General features: G+C 53.4%; 1 protein-coding gene across 1 annotated transcript in view; it reads left to right on the top strand.

Moving 5' to 3' along the window:
• Positions 1-11,605: 11,605 nt before the first annotated feature.
• The window catches only part of IGSF21 (immunoglobin superfamily member 21), a gene marked incomplete at both ends in the record, with an annotated part of 257,433 nt that continues 245,664 nt past the window's right edge, over positions 11,606-23,374 (top strand). The window contains one exon of the mRNA XM_081226148.1: positions 11,606-11,675. Within this exon, the coding sequence (XP_081082274.1) occupies positions 11,606-11,675 (70 nt within the window). The remainder of the gene's footprint in view (positions 11,676-23,374) is intronic.

The following is a 23,374-nucleotide window of genomic DNA, read 5'->3' as shown; positions in this document are numbered from 1 at the left end:
TGGGGGCCTCCCTCCCGGCACACTGATGTCGGTGGCACTGGGTAATTTCCTTGTGCAATCCAGCCTGGTCTCTGGGCCCTTAAACTCGGCACTTGACCTCCTGGGTTGTGCCTCCACTGGACCTTCAAGTTACAGTCTCAGGGCGTTTCCTCATCAGCTGCTGAGTCTCTCTACCCAGGGCTGTGGAGCCCAGGAAGCACTTTGGGAGAGGAAGGGCAGTGGGCACCGAGCCCCTGGGCCCTTGACCTTCCTGTTGGCCTCCGGGATGACTTAGTCCCTGGGAAGAGAGCAGCCTGCTTCCTTTCCTGATCTTCCATATGCTGGGATGGGAGTTCAACGGATGAGAGGTCAGAGCTCAGCATCCTTTGACCCCCTGCCCCTGACCTTGACCATTAGAGAGTTCTCACTGCTCTACAATCCATCCTCTACCGGGGCATATCCCCACCAAAGCCTTTGGTTTTTCTCTCTCTGACTCTGGAGATCTGGCAGATGAAAGCCATGACCTCTCTGCTTCAGCCTGTGTGTGATGAATGAAGTCTGGACCCAGGTTTCAGAGGCATTGATGGCCTCACAAACTCCCTTCAGGATGACAGGCTCACCCCTACCAGCGTCATCACGGGGCTGCTTAGAGGGACACAACATGGGATGGCACATCCCCCAGCCCAAGTGTCCCGACCATCCCTAGTGGCAGGCAGTCAACCCAGAGACTGCGATTGATTCGTTATGGCCACGAGAGGAAAGTTTGGTCCTGCCACTCGTTCAAAGTTGGGTTCCACCACTCCCTAGCCTGTGACTGCGCACACATTCCTTAACCATTTTGAACTTCAGCTTCCTCATCAATGAACAGGAATGACACCACCCCCAAGGTGTCACTGTCATGTCCAAATGTCATAATATATATAAAGCACCCAGCCCTGTAGCAGGTCAACAAATGGTGTTTCCCCTCCTCCTCTCCATGATGGGTGAGGCAGCCTGCAACCTCTAGAGCATCCATTGCCTGTATTACCAGATACGGTCTTGTACTTTCACTAACCTGCTCCAAATGAATGGCTGGGGAGGAATAATGATAAGCCTCTTACAGTTGTATATTACAGTTCTCAGAGCCCATTGCAAATTCTTCATCGTATTTGTGCTTTCAAAAAGACCTGGGAGGCTGATTAACAGGGCAGGCATGATTAACCCCATTTTTATAGACATCAGCGCTGAGAACCAAAAGAGGGAAGAGGTCTTTATCCAAGGTCACACAGCTGGTAAGTAGCAGAGTTAAGGTGAGATCACAGATCTGTCTTTTTAAAAAAAAAAAAATTTTGTTCTGGAAAGTTTGCCAAGGTACCACCTGGCTCTCAGGAGCCTATGAGGGCACTGCTCTAAGGAGGATGGGGAGGGCAATACTGGTAAGAGCGGCACCTGCGGACCCCGCGGAGCCTGTGCCCTGGTTGAACTAATTGCCATGCTCCCTCACACTCACATCGAGCCTGCCTTCCAGAGAGACACTAAAGTGCTTCTGAGCATCTCGTGCATATTTATATGCCTGCGTGCACGATAAAAATAAAACGACTTCCCCCACCGCTGAAATGCAACCACTCGCAGTGTGAAATATGGGGCTTATCGAACAGTGACAGGGAAAGCTCTCGGGGAGAGGCTCCTGTCCCTTGTGACACTGCAAGGGGGCAGCTGGAAGGAGGTGGAATTTAATTATCTTAATAAGTAAGTGTTAGACTTGGAAGCAGGAAGATGAGTGGTCCTCAGGCACCCAGGACGCCCTCGAGCCTCCCTGGGATGGAGAGCCGGTCCGGCCAGAGGAGACACTACTGTCTAAAGAGGAGTGTGGGTTCCTTCACACGCACCCCTCGACCTCACTCCCTGAGAGGCAGCCTGCACTTCTTCTCCTGGGCCCAATGTCCCACCAGGTACTGCTTCTTCCTCTAAGGGAAGGTGTCAGGAGGTTTCAGTGATCTCACACGTTTTGGAGCAGGAACCAGCACCTCTGTCTATGGTCCATTCAAGGCATCCCTAGTTAAGAAGGCAATCGCTCTGGAGAAGTTGAGCATCTTTTGTGGCCATTCCAATCTTTCGACAGTATCTTGACTCTGTTCTGATTGCTGATGCTGAGCCTTGCTCTAGATTTCGACTTCTGGCTCTCTCCATCCCTCTCTCCCTCCTTCCCTTTGCTTTGCCCAATTTACCACCATAACCTTAATTCCCTGGGGCAAACACAGAGAAGGCATCTAACGCAGACTTCCAGAACTACTGACAGCTAAAGCTAAGCCCTGGGACATGAGTAGGAGCCAGCCAGCCTAAAGGGTGTACATGGGGTACATGGGGGCAGGGTAAGGGAGATAGGAGTGAGGAAGATGGGGGGAGGCTGGAAGGGTGTTTCAAGCAGAAGGAACAGCATGTATAAAAGCCTAGGATCAAGAGAGCTTAGCGGGCACTAAGAACCACAGAGGTGGGTCCAGTGTGGAGATGAAGACCCTTGTAAGCTGTTCCAAGGGTGTTGGCTTTGGTCTTCAGGCCATGAGAAGCCAATGAAGGATTTTAAGGGGGATGTCCCGACCAGGCTGTAGTCCTTGGTGTGCCCAGGTGACCTGGGGTGTGGATAGGCGGGGGTTGTGCTTTATGTGCAGGATAAGGTGCAAGGAATTGTCCAGTAGTCAATTCTGAAGAGACTCAACTGTCCTTCCTTTAGTGTAAGCCTGCATGGGTTGAGGACTGGGGGCACAGCAGGAGCTAGGGGGCCTGGGGAGGCATCTGGGAAGGAAGAGCCAAGTGAGCAGGCAGGTGGGTGCAGGACCCTGATGGCAAAGAGGCTAGGTGAACAGGTGCAGGTGGGCAGCCCTGATGTTGGCATTCAGGCATCTTGGTAGTATACCAATCCCTGATGACCGTGAGTGCCTCAAGGGCACAAACTGTGTCCTTCCGCTTCTGTATCCCTGGCACCCAGCTCAGCACCTGGTCCAGAGGAGAAGACCAATGCATATGCGTGGCCTCAATGCCCTTAGTGGAGGTGGACACCCATTAGAACCACTGAATTAAGGGCACTAGAGCAATGCCATTAGAGTTTGGGACCCCTGTTCTTGTGCTTCTTTGAGCTGTCATGCTCCCAAAGCCTGGGTGCCTTCCCTTGGAATCATACAAAGCTTCAACGATGCCTATGTGTTTCCCATCATCCATCAGCATCCCTTTTAAGGGATGGATAACTTGGAGGGTTGAGGGTCCCTCTGTGCTTCCCAACACCCTCCAGTTCCAGGGAAATATTCCAGCCCGATTCACCAGCTGTCTCTCTGCAGAGTCAGCCTTTTGACAGGGTAAATGGAAAGGACAGGAAGCTGGGCGGAAGAGGGGCAACATGGGAAGGCAGGGAGGGGGCTGGCTCGGGCGGTAAGGGGTTAGCGGGATTGTTTCTGTCAATCAATAGTTGGGGAGAAATGGGGGGGAATGAAGAGCATCTCTGCAGAGATGTAAAGGCTACAGTGATGACAAATTTCCCTCTGTGGGCTGGGAAAGGACCGGTCAGTGTAGCGTGATCTAATGTCAAGAGACACAGAATCTCAAGATGGGCAAGATGTGTCCACGCCATTATTGTCAAAGCAGGTTTTTAGAGTAGTTTTCATTGTTCCTTTGCCACCCCATTCATTGCTTTCTGTGGTCTTCAAAGACCCTTCCTAACCTCACAGCTTTAGCTCTCTACACACCCCCAGACCCACTTCCTGGACCACCTGTTGCTCTCTGAATGGCAATCTCTGTTCCAACTTTGTAAGGAATTGCGCACATGGCTCTGCCCCAAAAGCTTTTCTCTAACGCCTAGGCATCCTTCAGAGCTTCAGGTCTCACCTCCTCCCAAGTCCAACCTCAGTGCCAGGTACAGCGTATCTGCTGCATCAGTAACACAGGAAGGGAGAAAAAGAAGGAAGGTGGAGGTAGATTCATGCCCAGGTAAGACATCATCTGTCAGGGGCCTCAGGGAACTAGTTTGGCCTTTCGCCTCTTAGAAATGGGAACTCTGAAGCCCAGAGAAATGGAATCATCTCCCTGTACTATAAATGAATTGAGAGTTTCCTCAAATGTTTCAGGACCTAGAAACTCAAGACAGAAAGCAGGCTGACGGGGAGAGGAGGGAATTGTCAGGTCTTACCAGATGGCTTTGTAATTAACCAGAACATTTTCATTACAAATACCTTTTACTCACAACTGAACAACTAGCCTGGTTAGCTAGATCTTCCTTCTTTACTTCCTGGCCTCTCCAGTACTGTGACTCAGGCCTGAGCAGAGTGGCACTGTAGGTGCCAAGGGGCAAAGTGAAAAGTGCCCAGAACTTCCAGAGCTTACATTATGACCTGGGAAGACAAGACACACAGGTGAACCAACTGAAGAGAATATTACTTCTGTGTTGTGCACACTATATGCACCTCAAATAGTGAGAATGCAGGGAGCGGACAATCTTGCTTTGGGTCTCAATTTTCTCATCTATAGTATTATGGACCCATCACACAATTGCGACTAAGGACCTTATGTATATATGTTTGTGACAGCATGCCTCACTGTAAATATACTAAAGCTTAATGGACTCATGAAATAGGAAGCTGGTTTGTTTTACATAATATAGGCCCTCACACTTAAAAGGTTGTAAAAATAGAGCAAATCACATATTGGATGTCGCCACCTGTTGTCTATGGGTGGTATTGCGGCTTGGCAAGGAAAGCAGAAAAGGGCTGCTCCAAGGGTGACCTCATAAGATTCCAAGCCAGACTTGACAGTCATGGAGACAAGAGTCCAAAGCCAGGAATAGACTGCCTAATGTTGGAGAATGCCATAGAAGATAAGTGAATTGCAGATCCCATTTACGTTGACCTTTTTCTTTGGTTCGTGGTCACGGCTACCACCTGCTGAGTCCCTTGAGATCATAACCCTGGAGTCTTCATCCACCCCTCATAAGGAACCACAAAGTGGGGTAATTATAGCATCCTATGGCTGCCTCGGTCATGGGTAATAGTTACAGCTAATATTTATTGAGTGCTTACATCATTTGAAGCATTGTCTTATTTAATCAGTGAGGTTGGTGCTCTTTTTCCCATCCCCATTATACAGATGAAGAAATAAAAGCACAGGGAGGTTAAATAATTTGGGTTCTTACAGCAAATCCTTCCTTCCTTCCTCTCTTCCTTCCTTCTATCCTCCCTCCCTCCTTTCCTTCCTTCCTTTCTTCCTTCCTTCCCTCCCTCCAACAGTTATTTCCTGAGTGTTGAAGATGAGATTTGGGTCTAGACAGACCAACTCTAGAGACCATGCTTTTTGCCACTGCTCCTGACTACCTCGGTTGCTACCTTCCAACTATGAGTAACACTTGTGAGTCCAGGTCTCTCATTCTTAGCAAATTCAATGATACAGGAAAAAGTACACATCTTGCTGATGCTTTCTAATCTTGATTCATCTATCCCCTCCTCCATCCGTGTGCTCATTAACCCCTCAATCCTTTCTCTAATCCATCTGTCTACACACCCACCCACCATCACCCATCCACCCTTCTTTCCATCTTTCCATCTGTTCCTCCATCCCCCCATCATCTACCCCCAATCCATCCATCCATTCATCCATCTATCCACCCAGTAATTCTCACATCCATGTATCTATCCATCAAAGATCCATCTAATCATTCTCTTACCCATCCATCTTTCTATTCATCCATTCTTCCTTCCTTCTATCCCTTTCTTGAGCACCTACCTCCTGCCTGGCACAAGTAATAAAGAAATGAGTCAGATGTGGTCCTTATCTTCATGTTGCTTACAGTTTCAGAAATACATAAAAGCAATATGACCTTACCCAAGGGGCCTCACCTCTCTGTGTCTCAGTTTCTTTGTCTATTCTATGGGGTTAAACACAGAGCCTTCCTCCTAGGGTACTGAAGAGGATTCAATGAGTTAGTACAAGCAAAATACTTAGAAAAGTACTTAGTACATAGTAAGCACTCAATAAATGTCATCAGTTGTCAGTGGCTATTTTTTTCTCATCATCATCATCATCACCATCACCATCCTTATCACAAGTACTATGGTAATCGAGGAAGAGATCAGAAGCCTTGTCCATGGTCAGAGCAGCATCTCCCATCCATCCCATGATCTGCAAAACTCTTGATGTGAGATATGAATAGGTATTTATGCAAAGAGGGTTCTGAAGCCAAACAAGTTTGAACTTCAAGTAAATAAAACCAAAAAACTCTGAAGGATTTCTCATAGCCTTTAAATGCTCATGTGAATTGTAAATCTCCAAGATGTGGAGAATGAACTAATATACAGCATTTTTCAAATATATTGAACCACTGAACCCTCTTTCAAGGAATGTTTTTTCTTTTTAAAATTTTAATGTTATCAAGTGCTTTTCTTTTTCTTTTTTAATTTATTATTATTATTTATTTATTTACTTATGGCTGCGTTGGGTTTTCGTTGCTGCACGTGGGCTTTCTCTAGTTGCAGCGAGCGGGGGCTACTCCTCGTTGTGGTGCGCGGGTTCCTCATTGTGGTGGCCTCTCTAGTTGCGGAGCACAGGTTCTAGGCACGCAGGCCTCAGCAGTTGCGGCTCGCGGGCTTCAGTAGTTACAGCTTGTGGGCTCTAGAGTGCAGGCTCAGTCATTGCGGCGCACGTGCTTAGCTGCTCCACGGCATGTGGGATCTTCCTGGACCAGGGCCCGAACCCGTGTCCCCTGCCTTGGCAGGCAGATTCTTAACCACTTCGCCACCACGGAAGCCTCTCAAAGAATGTTTATTACAAACTTGCAAGACAAGTGGTCAGTGGGGCCCAGTTTGGGGAATGCTGGTCTCCAGTGTCAGCTTGGCCTGCTTCTCTCACCCTCCCCACCCCCATGTCGTTCCCCAGATCTTAACTTCTTGCCCCTGACTCCTTCACATTGTCCAGCTCCTTTCTCTGGGCCTGTGATGCTGAAGCTCATTCAGCAACCACAGCCTCAGATTCCCCATGGATAACCTGCCAGTCTCCTCCCATGGGGAGACAAGCTGGCTGAGTCCAGGTGGGGCTGAGGTCCATTAAAGACGCAGCACTGGACTTAATTCCAAGCAGCCAACTCCGTATTGATTTGGGCCACTGGTATTAAGGAGTCACTTTCAGTTGCATTTAATTTAAACAAACAATAAAAAACTCGGTCTTGTCTGGGATGTAGCCTGGGGGATGTTTAATTCCCAGCACGCAGAGGCAGAAGGCAAGGTAAGAAGGAGCCAGAGGACTGCATGAGTGTGTGAGTGTGTGTGTGTGTGTGTGTGTGTGTGAGAGAGAGAGAGAGAGAGAGAGAGAGAGAGAATGTGTGTGGCTCTCTGGGACAGAGCCTGGGGAAAGCCCACACTACGTTGCTGTCCTCAGAATACAACATTCCCCTACCTTTGTCACTTTGGGTAATTCTTTTCACTTCTCTTAAACTCAGTTTAATTATCTATAAATTGGGCTTAGATAAAACTGCCACAGGGGGCTCTTATGAGAATTAGATGAGAGAGGTGGAGCACACTGGGCTTATGAAAATTTTGTTTTTAACTCATTTCCCATTGAAATACTGGCTTCCAGGGCATGTGTGTGCCTGTGTGTATCTTGACCTGGAAGGGTATTTAAGACCTCTGGTTCTTCACTTTTTGTGGGTTTAAATCTGGCCCTATTACTGTGTTGTACTGGGCAAGTTGCTTAGCCACTCTGTGCCTCAGTTTTCTCATCTGTAAAATAGAAATAATGATAATACTCACACTATACGCTATTGTGAAGATTCACTGATTTTATTCACATTTTGTATTTGATCAGTGCCTGGCATAGGAGAAGGACTTTCACAAAGGCTTACTTTCACAAAGGCTTAGCATCATTATCCAACCCCATAGGAGGTCCTACCCCAACCAACAGAACCCATCCCTTTGGAAGCCAGGCTGTGGGAGGTAGTACTATGCCATACCCTTTCCCCCTCTTGGGAATAAACAAACTAGAGGTCACAGGGGACCCCAGGGCCCCTTTGACCTCTGGGGTTGTTCCCTAGGGTAAGGAGAAGAGAAATTTGCTTTGTGCTGTAGTGCCCTCTGTTGGGAGATCCTAGCTCAGCACCATGGACAGAGGAAGGCTGCGGGCAGACAGCCACACCTCCAGCCATCAGCCACGGGGATGTCCAGGGCTCCCACTCAGCCGGTGCCCCAGGAAGAGGCATGTCCCGCCATGACTCATGGGTCTCAGTGCCAAGACTGCAGAGTGGATGCCCCCTGCTGGCGGTTGATACATTAGGAGACAGGCTCAGAGTGACATTAAGCAAATTAAAAGCCTGTGGCTGCCCTGAGTGACTTTTCCCTTGGCTAGGTCACCCTGTGCCCTCTGCTAACCATGCCTCTCAATGCTGCGGATATACCTTTCTCTGGAGTAAGAGAATAGCCTCCAAAGCTGTGTTTTGTGAAAGAGGAGCTGGAGGAGTGTGTGTCCCCAGGAGAGGGTGTGCAGAAGTGGCAATGTTACTAAGAACAATTGCCATATGGTAATAAACATGCACTTTACAGCTGAGCCCCTTTGGGGAAACCAGTGTGCACCTGGGCAGGATTGTCCTCTCTTGGAACATGTGATCTAGGGGGCTGTTTATTCTCTGAAAAGGTTCACGGCCACAGGATGAATGCTAGCACCTGCCAGGTGCCAGCCTTGTGCTAGGAGCTGAGGAGTGGAGTGTATACCACAAAGTGCCCTGCTCTCATTCATTCATTCTCCCAACAATTATTTATTTATTTATTTATTTATTTATTTATTTATTTATTTATTTATTTATTTATTAGCGGTACGCGGGCCTCTCACTGTTGTGGCCTCTCCCGTTGCGGAGCACAGGCTCCGGACGCGCAGGCTCAGCGGCCATGGCTCACGGGCCTAGCCGCTCCGTGGCATGTGGGATCTTCCCGGACCGGGGCACGAACCCATGTCCCCTGCATTGGCAGGCGGACTCTCAACCACTGCGCCACCAGGGAAGCCCCAACAATTATTTATTGAGGGCCTACTATGTGCCAGGCACTGGCTAGGAGGACCAATAATTATAATACGGGGTGATATTAAAAGAGAGATTCGTAAGTCTTGGGGTGAAGGAGGGTTAATTGAGGTCTCCAATCCCCCACCCCACTCCCCAATCCTTGGCCCTAGGAAGAAACCTCTTCTTGATACCAGGTCTCCTTTCCTCCTTGCTAGCCTCTTGCCAGGTGTCATTCGCAGCTGGCATAATGGAGGTGACTGACTGACAGTTGCCTTTCCGGTGCTCCCTGCAGGGGTCTCTTTCCCAGCGGGTGGTATGGACCCAGACTAGGAGGAAGTGTCACCAAGAAAGGTCCTGGAATCCCACCTGATCCCTGGCTCTCCTGGGTAACAGCTGGGCTACAGTGAGTACAGACGGTAAGCCTCACATATGCAGGATTTCACCTGGCGAACTGTTGCCTGTCCACCTGCCTGGCTGCACTCTGATTTGCAGCTGGGCTTACAGAGCAGGAATGCCCATACAGGGGTGCCTGGCATTTACCTGAGGAACTCAGAGCAACATGAGGGTCTTCCCAGCTGGATGCTGCTTCCCAGCAGGGAAGGCCCTTGCACAGAGGGCTTAGCACCTGCGATGGATTTGGGCTCTGTCGGCTTTGTTCTGGCCCAGAGGTGGGGAGGGGGAGGGGCAGAGAAGAGGCAGTCAGGGACTGTGTCCCATGGCGCGGCTGGGGCAGCCCAAAAAGAAGGTGAGGGGGAGAGGTGACCTCAAGCTGACCCTCAGCAACTTGGAGAAGGGTGGACCTAGGTGGGTGGGGGTAAGAGGGAGCAAAGAACCGCCAGGCAAAGGGAGAAGAAAGGGTCTAAGACTCCAGTGTTCAAGCCATATCCAGCCCAATCAGCCTGGCAGCCAATTAGTCTGATTCAAAAAAAGAAAAAAAACAAACCACGTAGGGACAAACTGTAATCAAACACCTATGTATAAGGGTTTATTATGATCATTATTATTATTTTACTGAGAGGATCATTCTAAAGCCTGTCAGGTGAATGTACGCTTTCAGATCTTCATAAATGCAAATCTCTCCTTCCCTGGGGTGGGCGGGCATGAGCTGCAGCAGGGCAGCCTCGGGAGGTGATGTGGTGAGGCTTGGAGAGGGCATTTGGCGGGGCCAGCTCCCTGCTACGGGGCATCTCTGCACAAGGCTGACCAAGAGACAGCCTAGCAGCCACCCACTGCCCACTCCATTCCCTACACCCCTTCAAAGGGCTGCTGGAGATGGAACTGGCTTTGTACCCATTGTCCATTTAGGTAAACAGAGTGACAGCCTGACACAGCAACCTGGCATAGATAGAGAAGCTGGGAATTCTCCTTAGAATGCCATGGAGTGAAATTCCATGCTCTGAACTTCCCCATCTAACGTCACCCCTGACCACTCCAAGGGCTGGAGTACCTCTCCCCTCCCAGGGCTCGCAGCCACACCTGAGGCTCAATGGTTGGTGTGTGTGTGTGTGTGCGTGTGTCGGTGGGAGGATAATGATAAGACACAAGTCCCAAACCCCGATCCTCAGGCCCAGGGAGAAAAGGAATCGGGTCTGCCAGAAGGGTGAAACTGTGGTCTCTGCCAGAAGGAAACACCCAGTTCCTTACCCATTTCTGGCTGGGTCCAAGAATGTGGCCATTCTTGGAAGAAAGAACAAAACATATCCCATTTCCATGTGTGCCTGGGGGAGGGCAGCCATAATTTGGGAAGTTTCAGAACACTGATGCCCCTAATCCTTAATAGGGGGTAAGACCACTGCTCCCGTGCCACACCCTGCCTGTTCGGCTCCACGGATGGCCTCGCTTTCAAGGGGAAGGCTGCCTCCCTCCACCAGGCTGGGGGTCGGCGCGCAGGGGAGGGTGTCCCAGGGACGGGATTAGGTGGAGCGGGATCAGATGGAGCTTGGTCTGGAGGGCAGGGGTGCTCGGTCAGCTGGGGGAGGGTTACCGAGCTACGGGCTGCAAGCGAGTTGTGAGTGAGGCGGGGAACCTGGGGGGAAGAAGGGCGGGGGGAGGGGGAGGGGTGGAAGACCGCGAGGAGGGGGAGGGGACGGGAGGTGGGAGGCTCTCCTTCTCCCTGCAATAAATCGGCTTAGCGGACGAGAACCGAACAGCGCAGAAAGGATTAAAGAAAAGTCTGTATAATACAGCTGAGAGAGCGGCGAGTGGAAGGCGGAGGGCGGGGAGAGGGGGAGGGACAGAGGGAGGGCGAGGGGAGGGGGGCGCTCGCGCAGCCGGGAGAGGCGAGCGCGAGGAGGAGAGAGCGCGATTCGGCTCCAAACTCCGGCGCTGCCGCCGATCCGACTCCGGGCTTCGGTGGACACCGCGCGGAGCCGAGGAGCCGGGAGCTGCGGCGCGCCCGGAGGTCGCCCCGAGCGCGAGGGTCGCGGCGCCCGGCAGAGGCCGAGCCGAGTCGAGCCCGGCGCCCGGGCGGCCCGGCCGCGACGGCATGGGGGCGCCCCCGCGGCGCCCCGTGCTGCCCGCCACTGCCTCGGCCGGCGGCCGGAGGCAGGAGCGCGCCTGAGCCCATGGCGAGGGGCCCCGCCGCCGCCGCCGCCGCCGCCTCGCCGCCGCCGCCAGCTGCTGGGCACCATGCGAGCCGCCCCGAGCCTCCGCGGCTGCGCCTGCCTGCTGCTCACAGCGATCCTGGACCTGGCGCGCGGTGAGTGCGCGGGCGCGGGCCGGAGCCCGGCTGGGGATGCGCGCGGGGGCGGGCAGCTGGCGGCGGGCGCGGGCCAGGGTCGCTCCGGAGAGGCTCCGGGTCCGAGCCCCGCTCCCGGCGTGGGGGTCTGCAGAGGTGATCTGCTGGACGAGGGAGGGAGGATGTCTCCTTTGAAGAGAGCGCTCGTGGGTCTGTGCCAGGGTGTGCGTGTGCGCGTGTGTATGAGCGTGTGTCTTTGTTGCGTCTCTGTGTGAGGGTGTCCGGGAGGGAGCTGTGTGTGGAGAGGCTGCCGGAGTGCATTTGGAGATGTGAGTGTGTGTGATGGTGTGTGAGCGAGCGAGTGTCTGGAGGGGTGTTTGAGTGTCCATGTCAGTTACACAGAGAAGGTGTGTGTGTGAGAAAGCGTGTGAGCCAGTGTTTGGGGGTGTGAGCAGGTGCCAGCTTCTCGGTGAGGGTGTGAAGTGTGTGAGCTTGTGTCATCGCATGTGTGAGCGTGTTACAGGGTGGATGAGTGTGTGAGGTGTGGCGTTGCACGCGTGTCCCAAGTGTATGGGACCCTTTAGGGATGTGTGACAGGGAGTGGCTGTATTTCTGTTGGGGGGGGCACGGGGCGTGTGTGCATAGGAGGTGGGAATGTGACACTTGAGCAGGAGTGTACGTCTCTGGGATGTGTGGAGGTGCAGGCATGCGGGGGTTGTGTTGTTTCGTGGGCCAGGAGTGTGTGTGCGTGCAGTGGAGTGTGTGGTTCTAGTGTGGAGGGAGGCATGGACGCGTCCGGGGGCTGAGAAGGTGTGAGCAGCGGTGTGTGTGCGTCCCGCATGGACTTGGTCCCGGCTGGGCTGAACCCATTGGAAGGAGGTCCCTAGAGAGAGTGATTGGTGCCTCCGCAGCTCCAGGGTCCAGGGTTCGCCGAATCCTCGATGCTTCCAGCCCGGCGCCGCCGCCTGGTGGGTCTTAAGTGGCGCGGCAGTCCAACCTGGCGACCCCGGCACCTTTCGGGCAGCGAGCCAACACATTCGCTACGAGCCGGGCAGGAGGGAGGCTGCACCGGCAAAGGGCCGTGGGCGCGGAGACTAGAGGGTGCGTGTCCGCGATTCCCCGCTAAGCCTAGTAACCAAACCTGGATGCCCAGAACCAGCCCGTCTGGAGTTACATCCTGGCTCTGCCGCGGAGGCGGAGGAGGATGCGGGGTGCCAAAACATAGCCATTGTGACCAGTAGGGTCTCAGTCCCTAGCCCAACTGGGTGATGAAGGTGGGGGAACCATCTCTGTCCTCTGCCGTGTGTGTGCCTTGCCCCACCGGGAGGTGCTTAGCCAAACTCTGAGAGTGCCTTCCGGGAAGAGGTGTTCCCCTAAAATAACCGCACCCCGTCTACCCCGAGGTCCTTGAAGAGTGCTTGGTCTGCTGATGGGAGAGGCTGCAGAATTCGAGCCTGAATGGTGGTCCTGCTGGCAGAGAGCGGGGAGGGGTTGGTGTAAACCAGAAGTAACGCCAGCCCTGTACTTTGTCCCCCTACCCTTGGAACAACAGACCTTCCAAAGTGGATGAAAATCTCCCCCCAACTTTGGGGTGACGGCTCCCTCCCTCGGATGCCTTTAGAGGGAAAGGTTATATGGGGGCGGGGAGGGGGTGGTGTCCCGGTTCCAGCGCAACGGAGAGGGCACTGGGCTTTGTTGAAAGGCACCTGGAGCCCTCACCTGGACATTGAAGGGAGCGGGGATGGCTGGGGGCCGGAGGGGAGCACCCCTTTCCCCCGGAATGCGCAGAACCAGAGAGACGCGGCAGGGGTGAGGATGGCGACTGGTGGGAAAGGCTTTGGTGGGAAACCCCGCTCCGTCAGGACCCCACCCTGCGATCTTCCCCAGAACCCGCGAGCAGCGTTCTTCGGGCTGCGGGGCTGCGGAGAGCTGAGCCGGCGTCTTGGTGCCTCCACTCCCCTCGCCCGCCTCTGCAACTTGCTGGGGGCTGGGGGATCGGGCGCCGGGGGTGAGCGCCTCTGGGCCGGGGGGAGCCGGCATGGCCTCTGAGCTCCGCTGCTCAGGGTGAGGGAAGAGCGCTGATCCGGATCGCAGATGGGAAACTTTCCGAGCGTGGGGCGCGCGCAGGGGTCCTGGGCAGCCGGGGAGCCCTCCCTTCCCTGCAGAGATGAGAGTGCTCGAGAGTGGGATCCCTCCTTACCCGCTCCAAATCCGTGCCCACGAAGGGGTGGGAGCACGAGAAGGGTCTGTACGAGATGCAACAGGCCGGCTTGCCGGGGGAGGGCGCCGTTCCTGGACGTGACCGAGAGCCGTGCATCTGGCAGTTGGCTGTGCCGGACCACCTGCCAGGGGCTGCTTCGGAGGGCGGGGAGAGGGTAAAGTCCATTCAGAAACACGCCTGCCCAGTGGGGGGCGATGGCGGTCACTACTAGGGAGAGGCACGGCCAGTGCGCCCTCGCCGGTTCTGTTCCTATGGGCCGCAGAGCCAAGGAGCTCACCTTTGTGGAGAGGTGGGTCTGTGCCCAGGGAGGAGAGAGCAGTCGGCTGCACACAGGACTGGCTGGGCTGGAAGTTCCTGCCCCTGCTTCCACTCCCCAGTATCTGACTCCCAAGAGGAGAAACCCACTTGGTTTTTATCTCCTCAGTTCCCATTTTACCTGGTCTGGGCACTTCTGGGAAGGCAGTCATGCCCTCGTGCCTGGGCGGTGGCCCGGGAGAGAGAGGGCACCGAGCCCTGGGGGCGCGGGGAAGAGAGTGGTTCATGGACCTGCCTCTTTGGGCCGTGGCAAAGTCTCCGCGAAGGCTAGCGGTGGGCAGGCCGAGTTAGGGCGCGCCAAAGGCCCCAGCCAGAGGCCCTTCCAGTTCTCTCTTGGCAGCCGCGTGTCAACGGGTGGGTGGGATGCGGGGGCGGACTCGTCTGGGCCGAGGAAGCCGCAGCACCGAGACTGCAGGGGGGCTGTGCGTGCACAAGCTGGGGTGAAGACTTTACGTACTTAAGCTCCCTCACCATCTCCACCCGACGCCGGGGGCTCGGGGCGGGGCTCAGGCCCCCACCAGGTTCTCTCTCAGCCCCTGGCGGGGGAGTTAAGGGCCTTGCCGGGGGGCCAGGCTGCTCCGCCCTTGCTCCCCTTGCCGCCCCGCCCCCAGCCTGGCCCCTCTGCCAGCAATAAACCCCACTCTCTTCCCACCCAAGATGCAAACTGGAGTTTTTCCTGAGAGGCTGAATTCGTTTTTGCTTTTTAAGTGCAGAGGATGTTAGAGCTGAAAGCGACCTCCGAGCTCACTTACTTCATTGGTTCTGAAACTTCTATTTTTTATCAGGAGAACCCTTTTAGTGTAGGAACTGATTACCACCCCCTAAACCTGTTGCCTTGGGCAAGATGATAGGCACAAAAGGACAGCTGCCCTGGGAGAAGCGGGTGCTGAGACCCGGCATCGAACGGTCTTTCCGCAGCCTTCACCTTAAACAATCTAACATTGCTCCTCTCCTTGGATCATAGCTGGGTTTTTGTTTTTTTTCAATAGCCAGTATTACATGGATCAGCTGCAGTGTGGCCAGCACGTGCTAACTGCTGCACAGTCCTCGTGCATTGCCAGAGGGTTTAAGCTCTTCTTTTCACAGATTAGGAAACTGAGGTCCAGAGTTTTAAGATTTGTTAATGGTATGAGTACTGGCGCCTTCCGGGTCCCGCCTGGTCCAGCGCCAGGCTCCCTCTTCCCTTCCAGCGTTCCTTGGACAGGGCGTGTGGGCAAGGGCTGGCAAGGTACCAGTGATGCCTTAGATTGGCCTGGCTACCCCAGCTTTTCAGAACATCTGTCTCACCCAGACCGGAACCTTGCTACTGTTGGAGGGAGGGGCGGTGGGGGAGGGGCGGTGGAGGAGATTTAAGTGACTTGCTTGGGTTTCTGGGTTATAGCAGTGGTGACTTCAAAGCCGGAGACCAAAGAGCCAAACAAAGAGCAGGCTGGTTAGTTCTGTTAACTGGGCTTCCTGGGATCCATGGAGGCATCTAACCTGGCTTTCCACCCAGTCCACCTCTGCTCCATCCCCAGCCCCCTTGAAATTCATTTATTTAGCCCTGACTATGTGCCAGCATTGTGCAGTGCGATTTGTTCTTCTTGTCTTGTTTAATAGCCACCCTCAGAGTTAAAGTGATTTTCCAGATGGGGAAGCTGAGGCTCAGAGAGGTTAAGTGACTTGTCCACGGCCACCCAGTCAGTAAGTGGCAAGCTGAGATTCAGACCCGGGACTGTCTCTTTCCCTCTGTGCTCTGCTGTCTCCTGGTGAGAAGGGGTCTCAGTCACTTCCTCGGCTCCAGCCACACAGACAGTTGTACTGTGTCCAATGCCCAGTCTGGATGCCTTACTCTTTCCCAAATCCCAGTGAGATAAAATTGTCCAGTATGTTCATCTGCACAGATGGGAGACGGGGTGTCCCTGAAAGCCCTTGTCATCATCAGGAGAATGAATGGGCATCTGTTGTGGGCAGGGCACATCTGAAAAGAGAAAGACCTATGACGGTGACCGTCATTCCAGTGGGGCAAGAGGTCGGGCATGTACTCATAAAGAGGAATGACAATCCAGGTGGAAATTTGTTGATACCTGCTAGATGCAAAGTGGATTGATATCCCCTACAGGAGGTTCTCGGGGGAAGAGTGATTCCTTGGGGGGTATAAAGGGAATGCTTCAGAGAGGAGGGAGAACTTGAACTAGACCTTGTAGCAAAGGGAGAACATTAATAAGCCAAGGGCTAATGCGCCAGGGAGGGAAACCTGTGTGAGCAAAGAACTGGAGGTAGGACTGTGTGTGGTGAGGCCAGCTCAACTCAAGGCTGTCTTTCTTGAGTCTAGTTGAAGACTGGGAGAAAGAAGAGTGATATTACTGATAGCTCCCATTTATCACGCACCTGTTAGATGGTCTTTATGCATTAAATGCTTTAAACAGTCCATGAGGCGGTATCATTAGCCATGTTTTGCAGGTGAGGACAAGAGGCCCAAGATACCGCCCTCTTTCTCTCCCTCCCCCCTTCCTTCCTTTCTTTTCTTTCTTAAATAATGAATGAGGCTCAGAATCTTTTTTAAGTGGAAGAACCAGGAGTTTCAAACCCAGGTCTGAAGCAATCCAAAGACACTGCCGCTCCTGGAGGAGAGGAGAAAGGATTTATTTTTTCTTCGCTGGAAGCAGGAATGCAGCAGCTTCTACCATAGGCAAGAGGGTGCAAAGCGCCCCTGCTTTAAACGATAAATGTCAGTGGAGGTGAAACATGGTACATTAATTCCTAAGAGGCGTTTGTCTTCAGGATGAAGTTCCTGGGAAGGAACCAGGTGGGTGAGATCCTGAAAGCCACCTTTACACTTGCAGTGAGGTCCGGTGGCAGAGGGGGCTTGTGATCACGGAGACCTATTGGCCAAGATTCCACGGATGGAGCAAATAAATACAGTGTGTACGGAGCTAGAGGTTTAGAGAGTAGCAACCCAAAGGAGCAGGAAAGGACATCGTGACACCCAGGAAAGGAGTCTGGCGTTTGGTGTGTCCACCAGCCATTCCTACTTCTCCCGGCAACACGTCAGATTTGCTCTGGGGAATTATTCACCACCCTACTAATTGCACGCCATCTTGGTAGGTGGCACAATCAGCTAAGTCACCCCCAAGATGAGCCCATCTGACAAAGTCTCCCTGGAAGCTGAATATTGAACAGAGGAAGACAGAGAACTACTGGAAAATCCCCTTATCAATGGGGGCCCCCAAGACGCTGTACTTTTCTGGTTTCCCCAGGGCTAATAATGATGGGACCTTCCTCCCAGGGTGTTGACAGGATGGAACGAATCATGACCTACAAAGCTCTTAGCTTAATCCTGTGGACTCAGATGACTGTTACCAGTATTAACCATGGTTATGTCAGAGCTGCTCCAGCTCAAGCAGCATGGGTCCTCCCAATACCAGGCTCCAGTTTGTCCTTGTGTTCCATGAATTCCCCATAATGTTTCACCAGTTACAAAAGCTTATGGCTTTTGTAACTTATAAGCAAAAGCTTATGGCATGTTTTTGGCTTGAGTTGTCTGGAGTTGATTTCTGCCTCTTATAAGAGAAGGACTCCACTTGATACCCTCCCTAGGCATGATGAGCCTTAGAGTTGCTGATTACCACTCTTGGTAACTCCTGGAGGATGGTTCACGGCCTGCTGCCTGGGGGTGACTGATTCCCCCGCCTGCTCCCTGGCTTTCCCTGGAGGCTCGACGCATTGTCCCCCATCCACACCCACACTGGGTGCAGTCAAGACCCAAGACCCAAGTTGTTTCTCCCAGTGAAATTCGGGGGTAGAACCAGTCTCACTGGGCCCCTCCCATCCCCTACCCTAGTAGACTAGAAGCTCCATGGAGGCAGGGACCCTGTCTGGTTCTGCTGTTTCCCACAAAACACATGGTGGATGCGCACCAAGAACCCGCTTATGGTGGGTTGTTCGGATGAATAAAGCATCTTTGGCCTTTAGACATGTGCGTCCTGGTGCTGGGGTACGTGGAGAGTTGTCGGGTGTGTGGCTTTCTACAGAAAAGCGTATGCAAAGGCTTATAGCATGTGAAATTTAGGCTGGATTCACAGGTGAACTCCCTGTTGGTAAATTTCTGCTCCTGGAACTACATTCTGTCCTTCTTGAAGACTCTCAGATAATCAAAGTGATGCATACTCTGACTCCAGACATCCTAACTCTCTACAGGCTGGTGGTACTTGAGTGCTGACGAGATGCTTCCACGCCCATCCTTCCATTTAGTTCTCACATCAGACGTGAAGGAGGCTACTCTTGTATCCACTGAATAGGCCAGGGAAACTGAGCCTCAGGGAGATGAAAAGATGGTGGTAGGAAGTGGCTGGACTGGAATCTGGATTTTGTGGCTGCACACTCAGCCTCCCTTCCCTCCCCGACCCATTGTGCTGTTTCATTCACCCCCCCACACCCCTAGGTTTTTGGAATGAGACAGGTCAGCTCCCCATGAGCTCACAGGCCAGCAAACTGACCAGAAAGCTTGCCCTGTGAGCTGAGTGCTGGTGTAGCCATTTTGCTGATGAGACCTCCTCCCTCCTCCACGGCTGCCCAGATGGGTATTATATCCCCAGTCTACGGGGGAGGTTGCTGATGCAGTCACACTGCCTGGGGACCGGAGCCGCCACCTCTCTGCCCCACAGACTTGGCCTGCTCAGAGGTTTCTGGCCTTAGCTCCATGTCCTCCACCTCCTCCCCCACTTCTGCCCTTTCCTGGCTCAGAGAGCAGACATCTGCCCTCAGGCAGCACAGCCCCTGACTCCCCGTACACCTGCCTCCAAGTCTCTGCTCACCCACTTCTTGCCCTCCACACCCCCCACCCCTGCTGACTCAGGTGTCCCCTGTGAGCGCTGCCAGCAGCACTTTGGCAACATGCTGTTAAAACAACCCTCCTCTGGGGCTGGAAGTGGTCATCGGTTGGTCTCCCCACTGAACAGAGAGGTCTTGAGGGCAGGCATCCCTGCACCACTGGCTCTGGCACAAGGCCTGGCTCTGAGCAAATCTCCAAGATGTGTTTGTTGAATGACTGACTGCCTGATGAATGAATGATGTCTCCCCTGAATCTGGGGATTGCTCCAGACACTGAGCCCGGGGCCTGTTTCCTGGCCCTGCTCAGTCACCTCTGGAAGCCCTTTCTGGTGTGAGAATGTGTCCATTGTCCAGCTCTGCCCACCATCACTCAAACTGGCATCACGGCTGGCGTCTGGGGGATGAGCCAACAGTAGAAGGTGGAGGGAAGACTAAAGGGCTTCCTGTTCCTTCTGGGTTCTCCTTGTTTGGTGATGGGTGCAGGGTTTGGGGAAGGAGGGAAGGAAGGAGGGGGAGGAAGGAAGGAAGGAAGGAAGGAGGGGGAGGAAGGAAGGAAGGAAGGAAGGAGGAGGAGGAAGGAAGGAGGGGGAGGAAGGAAGGAAGGAAGGAGGGGGAGGCAGGAAGGAAGGAAGGAAGGAGGGGAGGAAGGAAGGAGAGGGAGGAAGGAAGGAAGGAAGGAGGGGGAGGAAGGAAGGAAGGAAGGAGGAGGAGGAAGGAAGGAAGGAGGGAGGGAGAGTAAGGAAGGAAGGAGGGGGAGGAAGGAAGGAGGGGGAGGAAGGAAAGAAGGAAGGAAGGAAGGAGGGAGAGGAAGGAAGGAAGGAGGGGGAGGAAGGAAGGAAGGAAGGAAGGGGCAACTATTATGTGCTAAGTCCCGTGCTAGCCATGTTCACACAAAGTCATATTAAAGCCTCCCAGAAACTCCCATTTTGGAGATAACAGTCTCCCCATTTTACAGATGAGGAATGAGGCTTAGAGAGATGGTGTGATTTGCCTAAAATCCCACTGCTAGTGAGGGACAGAGCTGGATTCACACCCGGGCATTGATTTACACATCTCTCCCCAGCTCTGAGTTTACCTTACTGGTGGCTTGAAATTGACCAGGGCAGGAGTATTTATACCATGGAATGAGCAAACACTGCAGATCAGAGCTCTGCCCAGCCCAGAGCTAGCTGTTCAACATTTCCCAGCACGCTGCTGGGCCTGCCCACCCTTCCTCAATCACTGTCTCTGTGGAACAGCCACTTGGTGGTAATTCATATACTTTGGTTTTCATGTGAACTGGGTTCAAAGCCTAGCCCGGCCACTTCCTAGCAGAGTGTATACTTGGGCAAGTCACTACCTCTCTGAGTCATGGTTTCCCCATCTTTTGAAAATAGAGGGTGTCGTGGCGATAAATGAGATGAATACATGAAAGCCCCTGGCATGCAACTAGCCCTCAGTCTTGACCCCTCCCTTCCTCCTGACCCTCAGGATGGGGTCAGCTGGCCACGGGGTCCCTCTGAGAGGCTCATTAAGCTTGTGCTTTCTTCTCCCTCCCCTGGAAGCTGACTTTGGAGTCAAGTCAAGGTAGCCAGTCACTTCTGTTAAGAGATCCAGTCACTTCTGTTAATTGAGCAGCTGTGCCAACCTCATTCTGGACTGGCAGAGACCTCCCTTAAGGAGTTTGGGCTCGTTGGCCACCCCACACAGCATGGGCTCATTTGAGAACAATAAAAGATTATGTATAATAAATGGCCAATACAAGGATACCAAGAATAAATCCTTGGAAACTAAAGGAAGTGGCCCAGGAAGGCTCTGAGGGATTGAAACAATCTTGGGAGGTAAGGAGGGAATCCCAGGCCAGAGAACAGCACGTGCAAAGCCCTGGGTGGGGAGTGAGGACGCCGTCAGGCCGTGTGAGGGTGGGAGACAGGGAGGCAGCTGGCCTCGCTTGAGCATAAGGTGCTCACCGAGAAGTGGGGAATGAGGTTGAAGCTGTTGGCCAGGGCCTGCTCGCCAGGGCCAGGGGTCTGGATTTGAGCCTGGGGGCTACGGGGGGCAGTTGAAGAGAGAGGAGTGACATTCCCAGAGCAGGGCTCTAGGAAGATTAATTTGGGTTTTCTGGGCCACCTGAAGCCGGAAACTCTTTGGAAAGCCACTGTGTTATAAATGATTGCTCTGGGGTGCCCAAAGAGACAATGGCCTGGTGGCAGAAATGCCATTATTTGGACACTGCCCACCTCTCCCACAGTGTCCAGACCTGGCAAGGAGGGAAAGCCAGGCCCCCGCCTGGAATGGAGCTGTTCCAGCTTGAGCCGGAACCAAGTGTGATGGGGGTAGCTTCTCCTGGGGAGAAGCATCTACATCCCCAGGGGGGGTGGGCTCCGGGGTCTGGCCTGGGTTCAGATTCCATCTCCACCACTTGTCCAGTGTGAGAGCTCTGATCACCTCTTCGTTGCTTGCAGCCTTGATGTCTCCAGCTGAACAGGCAACTCATCATGGTGGCTTCGTGGGGTGGGGCTGCTGGGAAGGGGAAATTCACATAATACGAGGGGTCTGTATGCAGGGTACCTAGCACACAGCAGGTGTGGGAAAAGTGGCTGCTGCTGTTATGATGACGTTTGGAATGCCCCCAAGTCTGAAGAGGAGGAAGTGTTTACTAAGCCCCAGTGCCCAGGAGGAGGGGTACATTGTAGGTTTCCCACATGGAGCAAGTCCTCAGGTTTGGAATTACAGAGCATTGGGGCCAGGAGGGAGCTGGGAGATTAAATGCACTATATCCTTTCCCCCATTTTAAAGCTGAGAAAACTGAGGCCAGAGAGAGTGACTTTCCCGTTGGCCTCCAACCGTGCGTGATGTGTGTGTACGTGGTTGGGGGTGGGGTGGGCAGGTGCAGGTCTTCTCCCTCGAGGTCCTGGGGGACATCCCAGGGCTCAGTCAGGCAGACCCACCACCCAAGAGCCTTGCGTGGGGAGCATCAGGGTGCCCCAGACTTGGGTGGGGATCTTGGGGGCACTCCAGCGGAGAGCAACCCCCAGCCTCATACATCACAGGAGCAGCTTGGGAGTCACCAGGGAGAGAGGCAGCTGAGCTGTTGGGTTTTTTTGTTCCTTTGCCAAGCTGTTCCCTTTGCCCTTTTGTTTCTCTTTCTGCAGAGGCACTCAGCGCTCCTCCAGTGGGGCTGTTTGTCACCAATCATTGGCGCCTCCATTATCTTCTGAGCACCATCTCTTCCTCCGCGCTGCTTAATGCTGCCCCAAAGGAAGGCGTCCATCACCGGCTGCCCTGGCATCGTGCAGGGCTGGGCACGGGGAGGGGGCAATGCAGGAGCTCGGATGCCCTGGCAAGGTGAAGACAGAGGCTGGCATGGCCAGAGGGTGGGTGGCGTCCGCATCTAGAGCTGGTGCTCAGTGCCGGAGTGCGCAGGATTTTGTCAAGTGGGTATTCAGGCCATACCGTAACCCAAGGCCAGGTGCCTGGTTCTACGGAAGCAGGTGATACCTTGCTAATTGTCACCAAGCACCTAATATCCCAGTCAGGGGCGGAGGGAATGAGATGGGGGCAGCAAAAGCAACCACATCACAAAAGCTTCTTTGTTTGCTCGGTGGCAGCAGAGAAGTGGACCTGAGCTCAGCTTGGAGAGGAGGAGGCATGTTGGACGTCAAATTCCTAAGCCTGTCTCCCCACTGAGGAGCCTGGTGGGAGGAGAGAGGCAAGCAACCGGGTGGGGAGGAATAGAGTTACTTAACCAGGAAGAGCTAGTGGTTCCCAGGACAGTCTGAATGCAGAGAGCAGTTTCTTGTTGCAAGAGGCAGTATAGTTCATTCATTCATTCAATTACTGATTCATCCACTGGTGCATCGAGAATTAATTGAATGCTCCTGGCAATCAAGCACCGTGCTGTTCTAGAAATCCAGAGGAGAATGAATAGGCGAGTTCTTGCCCTCATGGGGCTTACGTTCCAGAGCTGTGTTCAACATGGAGCTGTGTGTGACAACTGACATTTACATTAAAACTCAACAAGGTGTCTCGGCTTTTATTTAACTGAATTAAACAGAATTCAGTTTTTCAGCCACACTGGCCACATTTCACGGGCTCAATAGCCACACGTGGCAGGTGGCTCCTGTATTGGGCAGCACAGCTGTGGGTAAGACGTCTCCATCACTATGGAAAGTTCTATTGGAGAGTGCAGGTCTAGGGCGATGTTCCTCTTTAGGTGGGGCCTCCCCACGGGCAATAAATACCAAGGAATCACAGCAAGGGAGGGTCTTCCCTGTTCCTTTCTCACGCTGTCCACCTAGTTATGCCAAGGAGAAAGCCTCAGGCTGATGCCATCATGTCTTTAATGCTCCCTCGCTTGCTAATCTCTCTTTGCAACAAAAACAGGTGCAGG

The sequence above is a fragment of the Mesoplodon bidens genome, assembly GCF_964165515.1.
Source record: "Mesoplodon bidens genome assembly, chromosome: 2".
Classification (NCBI taxonomy): Eukaryota; Metazoa; Chordata; class Mammalia; order Artiodactyla; family Ziphiidae; genus Mesoplodon; species Mesoplodon bidens.
Note: the sequence above shows the minus strand (reverse complement) of the source record. Positions and strands in the feature narration are given on the sequence as shown.